Genomic DNA, 18,033 nt, shown 5'->3' with positions numbered 1-18,033 from the left:
ATGCATAAAAATTTTATCCTCTACAGTAAAACACACATGGACATTGGAGAATATACCATTTTAGACTGATGCTGGTCTGCTATATTTGGCATAGGGTAACAGAGCAACATGCATTTTGGTGGAAAGATACATCCAATTGATTGGTATTAGAACTGGGGGGATCCACTTTTTACATATTATCAAACCAGCCCCAAATCATATTTTTTCTTTTTTTGTAAACAGGGCAGATCCAAAATTTTGTAAAACAAAAGATAACAGAAAAAGTGATCTGTTTTTTTCATTTTTAGACTTCCACCCATTAACCTGTCCATGAAGGTGAAGCCATGGCACACTAAGCAAAAAAAGGGGCATTATCTGAAACATGGCACCAATTTTTTTTTGTTGTTTGGGGACCCTAAGCAACTGTTTATACTGCTTAAAGCAATTCATGCATTGTCAGAGGAGATGGAACAGATAAAAAACTAAAATATTAGCTCAACAACTAACGTCATTAACCAGATTGATGGTCAGATAGATTAAATCAGAATATCATGCAGAATGTATGAATATGCATGATCAGACTGCATTTATTTAACAGTTTATATAAAATAGTTTATCTTCATATTTCAAATACTGCAGAAAACCAAATTATTGTTATACCACTCCACCTTACTTAAGATTCAGATTCAGAAATGTATCTAATAATATGGCATGCCATATGACCAGACACTTCTCTTGTATATTTCCTATTTAGATATTATATAAGCCACAGAACATTTGAGCTTACCCATGACACCACTCTGCCGTTGAAGCAAGGCAATTTGGCATTGTCATCTGAGATTTCCTCCTTAACCACCCTGAACAAGACAGACAGAAACATATGACACGTCACAACACTGTGAACACTCATCATCGGCAGCGTAACTAATAAGTAATGGCAAGGACTTGCGTGTGTCCATTTACTAGTCTAAGTGTTTGTGTGTGACAGAGCTGTGGGGACGATGTTTGTGTTTGTGCTTATGTTGTGTGTATGTGTGGCTAGGCTAGCTCTAGCCTTCTGGGGGCCCTAAGCAAGATTTTTTTGGGGGCCCCCATCTTGTTAGCTGACATACTGCAAAACCAGAAGCTGACTAATAAACACGGCTGCCACATGCTGTCTAAATGATACACATTTATAAGTGACACATTTTTGTTTTGCTCGATTGGAGTTCTAATAAAATACAGTTTAAATTACATATAACATTTTTCAGCATTTTTGACCTAGGAGTCCGTCTCACAACACAGTATTTCTTGCTTACTAACTTTAAGGCCCAATCCCATTTCACCTCTTGCCCCTAACACTTAGCCCTACCCCTCCGTTTTGCGCATTCACATCTAGGGGTAGGGTTGTCCTGATTGTTGTTGAGATGGAGGGGTAGGGTGAAGTGTTAGGGCTACATGGCCCTTCAAACTAAGATTTTTCAGAGGCTCACTACAAACGGAGTGTTATGAGAAAATCCCCAGAATGCTATACGAATCATCGGCAAGACGGCTGCACAAGCGGCCAAAGAGACACGTTAATGTAAGTATTTTCTCTGTTAAAAAGTGGTTGAATTGTAAGAAAACCACTGTAATAGCGTTTTATGGCCATTTCCTTCATAACACGCATAAAAATCGCTAGTAATACGCTGATGTCTCGGTTGCTACCTTAAATGGTGCAGCAGTTATGTTCTAGTACGTGAGGTTACTGCACCATTTAAGGTGGAACGGGAAATTGATCATGAAGCTAAATTCACCGAAGAATTCTTGATGGCGATAATAAATAATTGCCCCCCCCCCTTTAAGGCATATGATGCCCTGGAGACAGAGTAGGAAAATACGTCCTGATTATTTTTTCTTGCTATTTTAAATATGATTCACCTGTCCTGTCATGTGACACACAAGTGAGATTACCACAGCTGGAGGCGGCATATTGGACCTAGGCAAAACCTCGTCTCTTCTGTTTACATAAAAGTCGCTGATGACACCTGATGACGTCTCTGGTTCTGAAGGGTTTTCCCATTTCGTAGGGGGAAGATTTCAACTACTACCCCTTGTAACTCAAGGGGGGAGGGTTACACTCAAAAACAAGGGGTAGGGGTAAAAATAAGAAATGGGACTGGGCCTAAATTGAATTGGATTATCAATGCTGTACTGTCTACATATTTAGGCATTATGATTTTCCTTCTTTTGAGAGTCCTGCTCAAAATAATAACACAAAAGTTGTTAGACATACCCTTGGTGCAGCAGTTTATGTCACTTAAAAAGTACAGCCAACACTGTGTGTGTGTGTGTGTGTGTGTGTGTGTGTGTGTGTGTGTGTGTGTGTGTGTGTGTGTGTGTGTGTGTTAAATGATAGGGGACTCAATGAGGTTAGTTGTGTGTAAAGCTCTTTTATACTTTGTAGTGGAAATTCGCCCCTGAACTCTTCTGCCCTGTTCTCTCCTGAGACAGGAGGAAAGCAAAGGGAGATGAAATGAGAGAGAGAGAGGAAAGGGAAGAAAAAGACCTCAAAAATTCTGGGAAAAAGAGAGAAGGTTGGCTGAAATGCCAGTGAGAACAGTAATTGGAAAAGAGGCAAAGAATTCTAAATGCTAAGCTGTAAGAGGCTTTCTGTGGAACCTCCTAATGCTAATTCACTGTAAAGAGACAGAGGAGGAAAGTAACAAATTACAGCTAGACTTGTTACAGTACATTTTCCCTGAAATGTACTTTTTGCATATTCAGAACACAGTAATTGTAGTTACGTATTCTACTTAGATGTTTTAACTTTTAATATACATTGCAAGTTAATATAAAGATTGCAACCTGAGAAAATTAGCTATTTAGAAATTAGAAATTTAGCAATTAGCTCAACAAGCAAGTTAACACTGCAGAAAAACAAGCATTGTTCCTTCTTAAAGCTAAAGCTGTTGCATAAATGTTGTTTTGCCGCCACCTGTTTTACTTATGACATTTAAGTACATGGTTTAATTCAGGTAGAGAGCAAGCCCTGTGAAACAATCAGTTAAAGGTGGAGTAGGCAATTTATTTTACAAACAGCTTTCGCAATATTTCTCGAAATACTCTTTACATCCCAACAACAATCAATAAATCAAAAGCTCTGACAACAAAAAGAACCTACCTGCTGGTCTACCAGGTCTGTCTTCCTCATGACCTGCCTACAAGCATGCGCTCTGCACATGTACTAATTGGTATAATATGGAATAAGTTGGCCCAACACACACACACACACACACACACACACACACACACACAACTGAAAGGAAGCAAGCTAGGTTCAGAAGAATGGCAGAGAAAGTTACATAGGTACCTACAACTGCTCTCATGAAGAAAGAAAGAAAGAAAGAAAGAAAGAAAGAAAGGCTTTGAACAAAAAGAATTTGGAAAAAAGCAAGAGGTCAGACCAGATTGAACATTATTGTGGCATTTCAAGGGTCATGAAACCTGAAAGAGTTGAAATGTCTGAAAAAAGGCCTATTTTTCTGTTAGATTCGTAATTATCTTGTTTGTTTTGTTTATGGAAGAATTTGTTATGTTCCTGAACTACATAGCTAACATAGCTAACTACGTATGCAGTTGCGTAAGCCAGATACATTTGTCTTGTATGTGATCAGTGCATATATATTTTCAACAATGTCTGGACTATAGTTTTGAGCAAGTATTGTTGTTGGTATTTATCTTATTATTTACATCCATTATAATAATGTTAGGTGTTTTGTTATGTGTAAATGAGACATGAGGTAGGTGGATACAATGTTGAAAATGACACATTGCGCACCATTATCTAAAGCACGAAGCTCGTGAATAATAAGACTTTTGCTTCATCTTCAATGTTCTCTGTCATGACTAGTCAGGTCATGTGTTCTCATGTGTTTTGGGGGGGGCTAGGTTTGTAATGTATGCTATATGTCTTCACTCTTCTGATAAGGCTCTCTACAAATCTCAGAGTGTGTCTGTGGGAATTTGTGCCTATTCTGTCAAGACAGCATTTGTGAGGTCAGGCAAGAACAAGACATGAAAGCCTGACTCGCAATTGATGTTCCAATTCATCCCAAAGGCATTAAATATGGTTGAGGTCAGGGCTCTCCGCAGGCCTGAAGTTCCTGCACACTAGACCCATTAAACAATGTCATTATGGACTGTTTTGTGCAGAGGGACACAGACATGTTAATTGTATAATTGTCCAAAATGTATATGTATGCTGTAACATTACCCTTCACTGGAACTATGGGACCTAGCCCAAACCCTGATAACACCCCCAGACCATTATTCCGACTCCACCAAACTTTACTTTTGGCACTATGCATTCTGATAACCAGAGTTCATCCTGGCTTCTGCCAACCCAAGATTAATCAGAGTACCAGATAATGAAGCACCACTAATCAGTCCAGTTGAGGTGTGCTTTGCAGTGCTCCAGCTAATACTTGGCATTGTACATAGTGATCTTAAGCTTGTGTTTAGCTTTTTGGCCACAGAAATCCATTTCATGAATCTTCCATTGCAGTTTTTGTGCTGACAGAGGCAGTTTGGAGCTCTGTAGTAAGTGATGCAGCAGAGGATTTCTATGTGCTACGTGGTTCAGCTTCGTGGGCTCACTCTGTTAGTTTGCGTGATCTACCACCTCGTGGCTGAGCTGTTGTTGCCCATAGACAATGCCATATCACAGTAATAATACTTACAATTGACTGGGGAAGATCTAGCAGGGCAAACGTTTCAGCTTCTGCAGTTGACTTGTAGCTAAGGTGGCATTCTATGATCTGTTTAAATCTAACGCATTAACAGAGATAGTAATAAACTAAATATGAACAAAGTTACCTTTAAATTCTAACCCCTAACTTTCAACCCATGAAAATAATCCTTAAAATGAAAATCTTTTTCAAAACATCTTTTGGTTTCTTACAAAGTGACATTTAAAGATTTGATATAAAGATTTGATTCTAATTTTTAAGTATTCAGAAAATGCCATCCCATATTTTTAGGTCACTGCCAAACACAAAGAGTTTCACTTCATACACAGAGCCTTTAGCGAAACTGCATCCCTCTTACTCATGGCCACATGGTGGGCAGTTAGAATCCAGTGTTTTGTAAAGGTGCCAGGCCCTGAATATCTGTGTGTAACGCTGAGAATTCTCTCTATCAGAACAAATATTTTTTGCAGTGAGGTTAACTTTTTTGTGCTTTAATGCATATAATACTTATTTTAAAAAATATTTTTACTGTTCAAAGTTTTATTTGCGAGTCATATAGTGGTTATTATTTTAGAAATACAAAATGATTTAAATTTGTACTACCAGAACAGTTATTCCCTAACATTTGGTAAAGTTTTGGGAGTATGATGATTGAAAATGTAATGTTCAGTCCTTTATTTTAATAAAATAAACATTGTTAAGGTATATGGCAGAGCCACCGAAAACACTGGGGCGAGCAGGCATTTGACCCATCACTTTTTGATTGAGTTAAGGATGCTTACATAAAAAAAAAAACTCCATTCTGTCTAAACTGCATGGAGTGCTGACCTAAAGACACAGAGAGACAGAGAGTCAATGTCAGCTGCAGAACCAATCAAAATCTCCATTTCAGTTGGGAGGCAAGACATTTCTCAAACAGTAAAATCTTTATGAACTCAGTGGAGCTAGAGGAGCTAGAGCTCACTAATCTGGTAAAATGTTTTACCATGATACACAAAGTAATGCACTTTGCCACAGTGTGTATGTCAGATTTAATATTTATTAACATTTTCTTTAGTTTTGGCCGTTTTGACGTGTGAACACTCCACCCGTATTCGGATCAAAGAACTTACTCAACTATTTGTTCTGCAAGGCATACACATGCGCAGCTCAAAAACTATTTTAACTACCTGCCATAAGCTAGCCATAAAAATGCTTAAAACATAGTGACCACTCTCACTCTTTGTGTTTTGTGTAAATACATATCATACATATAATGTATGATAAAATGTATGGCTACTGTCATAACAAATCTGCATCAACATAAGGAGATTTATAGGATATTAAATATATATGTTTATTCCTTTTTTGTAGACCTATATTGCAAATAAATATATACATATTATTTCATATCTGTTGCCTCACTCCATTCCTACAGGGAATCTTGTCTGACTGAAGCACCTCATGGAACTCACTCATGTTTGCAGCCTACAAAATCTCCACAAAGGGGAACCATTAGCAGTCAAATAGCTTTTGATTCTTCATAAAGGCAATGCTTCATATCAGTGGTACTGTTCAGTCTTACAGTGCACAGAAATGTGCTTACAGTTCAGATGTAAGTAGCTATTAGTATTTTTATTTTGCGCAATAGTCAGTGGTGCTTTCGTAATTTTGCATTATTTTATCCAATTTACCTTTTCCTTAAACGAGAGGTTAGATTTTTCCTTACGCAACAAAAAAAGATCTTTATTTGCAGCACACCTAGTCAGAGGCATACTATTTTAATAATAATTTATTCCTTCTTATATCACTATCAAGATCATGGTCAAACAAGCTTTATCAAACGTCACAATTTATGTCCATGTTGTGAAGCTCTAGTAACAATTGTGGGAAATGATCATGGTCAGGCGATTAAATATTTACGATCAGACTTTTATGTAATAATCAGCAATTGAAATATGAAGCAAGAAATGTCAATAGTTCTATATGACCAATAACAGAAGTTTAAATGCTGGAATAGCAAACATCTTCAGTCCTGTTTTTTAAGACTCACACCACCCTCACAGGCCTGGCTGTAGCCAGCTGCAACTGCCGCTTCCATTGTTTAATTAGGCCAGGCCTTCCCCAGCCCTGCTTCTGCTCTTCCACACCCAGGAGACCAACTCAGCCACTGGGGGCTCAGCCAGCGGGCTGACTCGGCATACTTAACTAGTGTTTCTTTGACCTTGATGTGTCTTAGATGTGAGTGGCAGTGTAGTGGTGGTGGGAACGAGGGGGTGTGCAGCTTCTTAGGGTGAGCCATCGTTATGGTGTGTGGGTCAGATGAATTAATTTTGTTACCCACCATGTTTTCCAAGGAAATTGAGACTGAAATGTAATTTTGTGGTTTTCCGGGGCTCAGTCTGCAGTGTATTAGATGAGGTGTGTCTTTCTGCATGGTTGACAGTGCTCATATGCTAGGGGTCATCCTAAAGTGTATTGAACTATATTCTAAAAATTCATGAATTTTAATGTAATGGGGCCGCTAGTTACCCCCACCCGGTCATGCCGAATTAATCAATAATATACAATAAAAGGAAACACACACACTTCAACATGAGAGGATGAATTGCACTCTGAAAGGTTCTCCAGACATGCTTATTACTAATTGATGCACGTCGAAGAACGTTAAAAATTGATTACAGGACGAATTATTAGGGTAACTGAAAAGTGCAGCATCATTGATTTAGTTTTTCATGATCTGAAAAGTTTCGATTAAGAATAAGAAAAGCTGAATGAACAAAGTCACAAAATAGAAGTAAAATTTAAAAAATATTAAATACATTTATGTTAGTTTTTACATTATTTGTGACATACTATGCAGGGGGCAACAATGACTGATATTACAAGCAGAGCAGGAAAAGAAATGCAAAACATACAAAAATGCTTTTTACACAAATAAATGTTTTATATTATTTACACACAATTACTTGCAATATTAAAAGCAACTAAATCACCAATGAAAAGGTATCTTCATTAGATCTTGCAATTTACTTGACTTAGACCAAAAAAAATGATGAAGATGTACCTCCAAGTGTTTTTATGGTTTTTTAATGAAGTCTATTTTTCCAGTATTTTGGATTTTTTAAAGACTATGCATGGCTTGTTATTGTTCAAATACGTAATTTCTAAGGTTTTAATCCTTTATTAGTCACACAATGGGAAAATTCTCAGTGTTACAGCAGAAGCAGAAGAGAATTAACAAGCAAGTAACTAACTTTGTTAAGGTTTTTTACAGTTTGTTACTTGTTACTATACATATAAAACAATACATATAAAATTAAACATAAAAATTTGGCACAAATATAAACTCTATCTTTCGCAAAAAATAACTATATAGAATTATAAATAAGTCAAAAGCTAGGATATTTACATTGTAAGGATATTTTGCCTGGGGTTTTGCACATGAGGTACTGGTTTATATCACACATGGGATGGTGAGGAGTTAACAACATAAACAATTTAAGATCAAGAATATTTACACTATAGAGATATTTTTAAAAATATATTGCACATGAAGTGTTGATTATATTGCACAGAGGAAATGGCGATAAATTCACTGTATGTTCTGTAGGTGTGTGAGGTCTAGTGGGGGATGAAGAGGTTCTATTAGTAGCAGTGCTGGTTGTATAGTCTAACAGCAGCAGGATGGAAGGACCTGCGAAAGCACTGCTTCAGACACTTGGGGTGAAGCAGCTGGTCACTAAAAGAGCTGCCCAGTGCTGCCAGAGTCTCATGCATGGGGTGAGAGCTGTTCTCCAGCATGGATGCAAGTCTGGATAATATCCTCTTGTCTCTCACAATTTGCACTGGGATTAGTGAGAAACTTGTGCCAAAACTATCATGCGGATCACAAATATGATTGCCATACCGGATCGGTCGAGGCCCAGGTTAACAACGACTGCCTCCAATGCTGTTGACCAGCAGGGTGCTGGTGGAAATTGGACTACTGTAGGTCGAAGGAGGAAGGCGGGTTAGAAGGCAGTGAGAGAGAAGGAAAGGCAGGAGTGTGGAAGTTAGAGTAGGGACTCTGAACATAGGGACAATGACTGGTAAAGGCAAAGAGCTTGCAGACATGATGGAGAGAAGGAATGTAGATATTGTGTGTCCAGGAGACCAGATGGAAAGGAAGCAAGGCCAGGAATATTGGAGGTGGATTCAAACTGTTCTATCATGGTGTTGAGAGGAAGAGAAATGGAGTAGGGATAATCCTAAAGGAACAGCTTGTGAAAATTGTTCTGGATGTAAAGAGAGTGTCAGACAGGATCATGAGCATGAAGTTGGAGGTTGATGGTGTAATGTTGAATGTGGTCAGTTCATGTGCACCACAGGTTGGTTGTCAGTTTGAGGAGAAAGAGGAATTTTGGAGTAAGATGGATGAAGTGGAAAATGGTGTCCCTAGAGAGAAGAGATTAGTGATTGGTGCAGATGTCAATGGACATGTTGGTGAAGGGAACAGAGGGGATGAAGAGGGGCTGGGTATGTATGGTGTGAAAGACAGAAATGCAGAAGGTCAGATGGTTGTAGATTTTGCAAAGACAATGGAAATGGCTGTGGTGAACACATATTTTCAGAAGAGGGAAGAACACAGGGTGACATACAAGAGTGGAGGGAGGTGCACACAGGTGGATTATATCCTTAGCAGGAGATGCCACCTAAAGGAGATTGGAGATTGTAAAGTGGTACCAGGGGAAAGTGTAGCAAGGCAGCATAGGGTGGTTGTCTGTAGAATGAGATTAGAAACAAAGAAGAGGAAGAGAGTGAAGACAGAGCCAAAGATTAGATGGTGGAAGCTGAAGGAGGATGGTTGCAGGCAGTTCAGGGAAAAATTGCAACAGGCCATTGGGGGCAGTGAGAAGCTACCTGAGGACTGGGAAACTACAACTAAGGTGGTGAGAGAAACTGGCAAAAATGTGTTGAGTGTTTCGTCTGGTCAGAGGAAAGAAGACAAGGAAAGTTGGTGGTGGAATGAGGAAGTCCAGGAGAGTATTAGGAAGAAGAAGGCAGCTAAGAAAAAGTGGGATAACCAGAGAGATGAAGGAAGTAAGCAGGAGTACTGTGAGGCTAGTCGCATAGCAAAAAGAATGGTGGCAAAGGCTCAGGCCTATGATGAGCTGTATGAGAGGCTGGACAGAAAGGAAGGAGTAAAGGACTTGTATCGTTTGGCTAAACAGAGAGATAGAGCTGGAAAGGATGTACAGCAGGTTAGGCTGATAAAGGATAGAGAGGGAAATGTACTAGTGAGTGAACAGAGAGTGTTGAGAAGATGGAAGGAGTACTTTGAAGAACTAATGAATGAGGAAAAGTGAGGAAGTCAGGTGTAGCTGAAAAGTATGTTAGGGTGGTGCAGGACATGTATGAGGATAGTGAGACAGTGGTGAGGTGTGCAGTTGGAGTGACAAATGGTTTCAAGGTGAAGGTAGGGTTACATCAGGGATCAGCTTTGAGCCCCTTCTTGTTTGCAATGGTGATGGAAAGGTTGACAGATGAGGTCAGGCAGGAGGCTCCATGGACCATGATGTTTGCAGATGACATTGTAATCTGTGGTTAGAGTAGAGAGCAGGTGGAAGAGAATCTGGAGAGGTGGAGGTTTGCACTGGAGAGGAGAGGAATGAAGGTCAGTAGAGACAAGACGGAATACATGTGTGTGAATGAGAGGGAGGCAGGTGGAAAGGTGAAGATGCAAGAGTAGAGGTCACAAAGTTGGATGACTTCAAATATCTTGGGTCAACCATCCAGAGCAATGGACAGTGTAGAAAAGAGGTGAAGAAGAGGGTGCAGATGGAGTGGGTGGAGACGGGTGTCAAGGCTGATGTGTGACAGAAGGATAGCAGCAAGAGTGAAAGGGAAGGTTTATAAGACAGTAGTGCATCCTGCTATGATGTATGGTTTGGAGACTGTGGCTCTGTCTAAAAGACAGGAGGCTGAGCTGGAGGTGGCGGAGATGAAGATGCTGAGATTTTCATTGGGAGTGACAAGGATGGACAAGATTAGAAATGAGCAGATCAGAGGGACAGTGAAGGTGGAGCAGTTTGGAGATAAAGCCAGAGAGGCCAGGTTGAGATGGTTTGGACATGTTTTGAAAAGGAATAGTGGATATATTGGTCAAAGAATGTTAGAGATGGGGCTGCCGGGCAGAAGGAGAAGAGGTAGACCTCAGAGAAGGTTTATGGATGTAGTGAAGGTGGACATGGAAATGGTTGGTGTAAAAGTAGAGGAGGCAGTGGATAGGGCAAGATGGAGGCAGATGATCCGGAGCAGGCGAAAGAAAAAGAAGAATCAATAGTGGTGGCCCTAATACAAAATGTTGAGTGCTTAAAGGGAAATAGATCTTATCCTTTTAAATGACCTACTGTTAACATGCTGTGACAGGTTTTCTTGTGTTTTCTGTCTACATATTTGGGACGCATAGGGCAGTCCAGTCTATAATCACATGGCTTGGCCTTTGAGTCCAAACCTGGGGCTTTCCAATGGTGAGGGACAGGGCACAGAGACTGACCACACTGCAGCCAACTCTAACACTCTAAGCTCTCCTCTCAAACTGCCAAGAAACACAGCCAAATTGTGTATTTGTGCAGTCTGGACATCTGCGCTCGTCGTCACAGCAATTAAAAAATATCTTCTTAGTATCAATAGCATCTTATTCTTAGTATCATGACTCAACACAATGATGTACAACCTGAACCAAAAGCCTAAGAATAGGATACTTTACATTCAAGAAAAAAATGCATCATGAGTACAACTTTGACAAAGCAAACTATTGTGTTTGCATGGTCTGTATCATGGAAAGCTCAATTTTATTCACTATTTTTTAAATGAAAGAGTTTGATGTTGTATGTAAACATTACATGATGAATGAAAGCCAACACATTTACAAACATCCACTTATTCAGCAGTTTATCCATGCACATTTACATTATAAGGTGTGTTTCAGTCTGGGCTGATTTTTAAATACTGCACAATATAGGGCAGCCAAACAAAACAGAGCTCAGACTTAAAGGCAAAAAACAGCTTGTTTATTTTAAAGGTAGAAGAGAGATGCTGGAAAGTGGTCAGGTAAAATGAAATATGACTACTCCCCCAAGATCCACTTTTGATGTTTGTGTGGTTTTATGAATATAAAAATAAAACAGAAGAAAAATGTTTTTTTACATCAGTGAATAAAAAGGATTTCCAAGATAATTTAGGCATTCTGGAACATGGCAGAGCATGGTCTTTTTCAAACTGTATAAACTGTGAAAGTAGAATCGATACCAGGTTAAAAATAGCTCATTTTAAAATCTTTAACATTAGCATATTGGGAACAAAATTTTAAAATGTGGTCTGTGCAAAACTTATGGAACATTATATATTTTATCTTTTATTTTTTCCAAATCATTAAACCCAGAAATTGTGCAAGAAAGTAAGCAGAAAAATACCATATTTAATTTGGTTTCCTATAAAGGATGTGTTAAGGTCTTTTCACTAAGAAACTCAACAAAATATGTAATCTGACTGGGGACACTTTTTCAAGTGTCATACTGGGTTTTTTAAAAAGCTATGGAAATGGGAGAGTACAATGTTTTTTGCTATTTTAGTGTTTACAAAATAATACATTATTAAATACATTTTTAAGGGAAATTTTTATATTAACCATGATGTAATGGATTCACACAATGCTAGGCCTATTTATTGCAGTCTATGTAGTAACAGTACACTAGATGTTTCAGTTTACAGATTCTATAATTGGCCTAAATATATCTTTTATGATAAGCGTATGGACGACAGCCACAATACTCCATAAAGCAATATCAAATCATTTACCTACACCTCTCCGGGCAGTGTGTCTTAGCCTCAGAACAAGCAAGCTTTGTGATCAATTTGTGAATTTACTTAGTGCTGCTGGTAATATTTTCTCTGAAGACTAAGAAAACACCACTTTCCTGACACACACATCCTGATGTACAGAATAACGAGAGGTGTGCTGAGGTTTTCATTAAACATCGGATTTCATTAAACATCATTCCAGACATACTGTCTTCAAACAGAACACGACCATTATTCTTAGCTTGGAATTTCCACATGTCAGGTTATTGTTTATCATGCTTAAACCATGTCCTCGTACATCAATCTAGTACTAATTCTCATACATGACAAACTAACACATAAGAGTATTATTTTTATTAGATGTTGTATACTCTGAGGTCATTTTTATCATGAATACAGTAAGTCCAACAGACTGGACATTTTATCAAAGCTATGTGTACTGCAGCTTGTACATTTATGTTAAAGCAGAATTTTTTACATTTCTGCATAATTCAATAATTCATATAAATGTAAACAAAGACATTTAGTGTGGTTTGCTGTGAAAAGGTGCATTGTACAGAAACGTACTGACTCTGACTACAGTGTGGGTGATAGGAACCAGGGATTACATTGTCTACAATGCAGATACAGCCATTTATTTACTATCCAAAAGAGGCAGTTAACCTACACGTGTCTTGTGAATTTAAAAGTGCTGAATACATAACAAAATAGGTTCTTTGGGTATAATTGTGCCTTACAATGTCCTTTGTGCATCTTTTAAAAATACATTTTAAGCCAGAATCTTGTTGCAAAAGTAAAACAATGTCTCAGACATCACGCTACATATTTGTAACCATTTTACATAATCATTTCTGGTGAGGTAGTTTTTAGATATATTAACTGCTTAAATGGCCAAGTTTTATTACATAATTCTATAACCTAAGAATAGCTCAACCAGTTTGTACTGAAGTCTCAGTAATTACTGAATAATAAGCATTATTATGTCATAAGCCAGGCATTTTAAGGGGTTAATCATTTGGACATTTGGTTCCTATGACCACAACTGTGAACAATTCCAGCCCAGCAAACTTCTCTAGAACATCACATTTTGTGTCAAACAACTGACTTGTTTTCAGATGTTAACAATTGTTATGAAGAATGGTGTATTTCTCCTTAAACCACCATGCATTTAAGTATGTTATTATTCCTGACTTGAGTTCTTACTAATGCACACTTAGCAGTACATTGAACAGAGGCTTATTATTTCCATTATATCCACAAAGCCTACTTTAGACTCATATCTTGTAGTCATGTTCTACATGTAGATAGATTATTAGGTCAGCATGGAAATCTGCGCTCTAAATACACACTAGGTTATGTACTGATTACACAGAAGGCTGCAATACAAGTCACTTAACTAATCACAGTGTTTTTTACTATGTGCTGTGAGCAACTGTGTCTGTGGCTGTTTTGATCAGTCAAAGTATACTTGCAATCTAAAAGTACATAATTTTGTCAAAATAATGCAGTCCTATACTCTTAAAAGAGATGGTTTCTCAAGCTTTCTTTAGTATAGAAAATGGTTCTATATCTATATATAACCATGAACACATAAAGAACCCTTTGCATGACTAAAAGGTTCTTTGCTTCGTCAAAACATCCTTCAAATTGATGGCGAATGTGCTGTTCACATAGAACTTTTTTGAAAAGGGTTCTTCTATAGTTCTGTCAAGCTTGTAACAACAGAAGAACTCTTTTCTTCTGGATACATTTTGTGATCGTGTTCACTGGACTGGTGCAATGCAGGTACACTAACGTGCTTCAAGGTGAAAACAGCAATGAGCCCTTTGGTGTCAAGACAGCTAGCGAGCATCCGCAAAGGAAGGAGAAATGTGCCAGGGAAAATCCTGATTAGACTGACTGAAAAATTAATATGCTGCTCTGTATGTGAACCTTCAAGTCTTTTAAGTGTGCTGTTGGTAAATGTGTCTTGCTTGTGCTTGGGTCTGATATTTTGGCATAGATTTTTGTATTGATCCTGCACAGACCCCATTAGGCAATATTAATGTAACAGAACAACTAATCTTGCTCATGAACTGTATAATGTTTGTTAGTATTTGTCCTGAACAGAAATAGCTGGCTTACTTTGTTGCCTTGGGATTTGAGGTATTCATAAGCAGCCTGATATGCGTAAGCAATACTGTTTGATCTGATTACAATTTTATTGTTATTTTATTTTTCTTGTATTCTATGTTTTTCATGGATGCTCACTTATGACTTATGTGTGGTTTAATGTTTACATGACCATTTTCCAATGTTTCTTTGTGCCTTAGAATTAAACAGGATGGTTTTGCTGATATATGAACATAACCTCTGTTCTTACTGGATGTCCTGTATTGTGACAAATAGTGGGAATTAGGTATATTATGGTATAATTACAGTATATAAAATTTCTAACAGTTTCATTGTCTATGTAAACCTATTTCTGTGATTAAATAGTGCATTATCATTCTAGGATATCCCTTCACCAATGTAAAACTGAATTTTCTGGTGCAAAATAGTAAAAATAAAACAGAAAAATATGTCAATATTGCTTTCTAACACTTGTCCTGTAGATCCAGCAAAAACTATGCTAATTGTCCATTATTTCTACAAAGCTGAATTTGGCTTCTTATTTTTGTTTGAAATTACATTCCACTTGACAGGAACTTGAATGTAACTGCAGCATTTAAGGTGGAACCAGAATTTTGAATAAGAGGGCAACTTCATCAAATTTAGTCAGAGTCATTCATCTCATACATGCATCTACATTCATCAGACACTGCTGCAATTTGAAAAATATTACAGTTACACAGTTATGCAGTTATTATTAACAACTAGTCCACAGCTTGCTTTGTGCACAACTGAGAGAGTCAAGTGGCTTCTCAGGCCAAGGAAAGAAGTGGGGCTTTTAGTCTGTTGTCCATGCTATGGCTAACCCCAAAAGACCAGCCATTCCTTTGTGTCAGCTGTCTCAAAAACAATGTGTACTCATTCAGATTCAATGGACTAGACAGCGGGAGTATCACCTGCTACTAACTGTGCCTCATTCAAAAAGCAATGTGAATGGGTGGCGCTAAAATGTTGTAGGCCAAAGTGGTGAATATATATAAAAGTGTTGACTTCCATGACATCACAATAACAGTTAACTCAAAATGGGATGTTTTTGTTGTCATATATGAACTATATGGACAGCGGAGAGATTTTGAAACTTTAACAATGTTAACATATTGCATCAAACTCAAGAAAATTATGCTTTTTATGGTATGAATCTTTTAAAGTAAACTAAATTTACTTGTAACATTATACATACGTTGAGGTTCCATTTGATTTTCAAAAAGTTCAAATAGGACTTTTTCAACACCTGTTGAAATGCCCTCTAACAAAATAAGCCCCATAAAAATAGCTAGATTTTATAAGCAAATTTGGAAAACTTGATCAATTGTGGCATGGCATAAGCCCCACCAACTTTGACAGAATACATCTAGATGCCTTGTTTTGGTCATTAAAACAAAAGACAGCAAATGACAGAGACCAAGAGACGTTCTGGCAATAAAGCATTTAAACTTAGAATACTCAGTTTTATTTTGTGGGCATTTCATGGGCGTGTATGTATATCTGAAAATCATCACTTAGTCATCAATTACCTTTGTACACTGGCCCAATAGCACTGTTACCAATATCAGCCAAAATCAGACAGACATATTTTTCTAGTAACTAGTAAGTTTCCAAAGAGGCATCTAAAATAGACTATTGTGTTCAAACAACTCAAACACTCTGCTACCCTGCAGGAACAACTAAACAGTTACGACATGACATCATACAATGTGAGTGGGTGCTGTCCCAGGATAGATGTGCTACAGGATTCTTTTTTCCTTCCGATAGCTGGTCCAGCATTTTCTGCTGATATTGGCCTGACACTGTCTTAATTACCCAGAGTGCAATCAGATTTCTTTCTTTGAACTTCTGAACTTTCTACATGCTGTCAAAATGTAAAAAAAATAGCCTGAAACATTTACAGTTGTGCACAACCTAATCACAACTTATCCTGACCTGAAGTGCCTCTGCAGGCAGCTTGTAGCATCCGATCACGATTCAGTTATGACTCTGGAGTATTTAAACCTGCCCATCAACATGTAAAGATAAAGAAATCCACTTGGCTATGAATTTAATCATGAGGTGTAAATAGTTTAACAAGTGTATTTGTTAATGTATTTACACTAACAATTCAGGAGCTCTTAAATCTCTATTTATAATCTACTGCACTACCAGTTACGGAAGCATTTACATCTGTCTTATCTACTACAATCAAACTGAATTCAACAGGAAAATGCTCTTACGTCTCCTAATCTACATACCTGTCTATGTGATTGTTTGCAAATGTCTTGTGTAAACACTACTGTACGTGTAAGCCTCCGGAACAACGTCATAAAGCAAGTACATGGCTTTGCCCTCTAACACTTCATGTGGTCTGACCCAGTGATTGAATGAGCGTGATGTTCTGGATCGCTTGCCCTCCCTTGAGGTACTGTGTCTGGCTCTGACTGTTATATCATGTGAAATAATTCAGACAATTATAAAACAGTCTGTAGGCCAATGAGCTCAGTGAGGGTGGGCTGGCGTACTGCTGCGAGCAGCCTTAGGGCAAGAGTGTGAAGGTATATGCAATGTGTATCTGTGTCAGTGGTAGTGGCAATCAGTCCTTTGCATTAAGTGGCACCAATATAAAGTTCAAATACTGGACCCCGTACCCAGACTAGACTTGAGACAAGGCATAATAGTAATGATAGCTATTATTTTTCAAGTTATAAGTGCTCTACCTAAAAAATATTGTGTTTGCGTGGCAATAAGGCAATACATATTACATTTGTAGGAACTAAAATTATATTTTGTCAGGAATTTAAAATATAATATTATTGTGAAAAAGCTGATAAAATGTTTATTCTTAATTAGTGATGCTACACCACTTCATAACAAAAGCCATAACTGCATTAGCCACAGTAGATTTGTTGGCAAAACACACCATAAGCATGCAGACACAAGATGTTACTGTCACCAAGACACTTTTGCCAATCAGTGTCAAAGCTGATGTCAATTCAAGTCACCTCCAGCTCTTAAGCAGGTTATCCAGCATTCAGTTTCTTGGCTGTAAAAGTACAGCTGCTACATCAGAGCAACTGTATAACATCAAATAAACATGTCCAAAAGTCAGCAGACAGTTCAAATCAATTAGATTCTTCTGCTATCAAGGGTATTAATATGGAGCTTTTCCCCCTGTCACTGCAGCAGTAATAGCCTCTACTGTTCTGGGAAGGCTTTTCACTAGACAGTGGAAAACTGTATTCATTCACATAAGCACTAGGAGACTGATGTTGGACAAACGGTCAAACTCATCCCAAAAGTATTCAGTGGAGCGCCATCACTTCACAGAACATTGTTCCAATGCTGAGGAGCTTCACCCCTCTTAGGCTCATGTGCAGGTGCTCCACAGCGTCCCTTTCTT

General features: G+C 38.0%; 1 protein-coding gene across 2 annotated transcripts in view; it reads right to left on the bottom strand.

Moving 5' to 3' along the window:
• dvl1b (dishevelled segment polarity protein 1b) overlaps positions 1-18,033 on the bottom strand; it is a 48,791-nt gene that overhangs the window by 28,756 nt on the left and 2,002 nt on the right. For both annotated transcript variants that reach the window (XM_017682900.2, XM_017682903.2), the window contains exon 2: positions 767-836. In XM_017682900.2, the coding sequence (XP_017538389.1) occupies positions 767-836 (70 nt within the window). The remainder of the gene's footprint in view (positions 1-766; positions 837-18,033) is intronic.

Source organism: Pygocentrus nattereri, chromosome 21 (assembly GCF_015220715.1).
Source record: "Pygocentrus nattereri isolate fPygNat1 chromosome 21, fPygNat1.pri, whole genome shotgun sequence".
In the NCBI taxonomy this organism is placed as follows: domain Eukaryota; kingdom Metazoa; phylum Chordata; class Actinopteri; order Characiformes; family Serrasalmidae; genus Pygocentrus; species Pygocentrus nattereri.
This window is presented reverse-complemented; position numbering and strand designations above follow the sequence as displayed.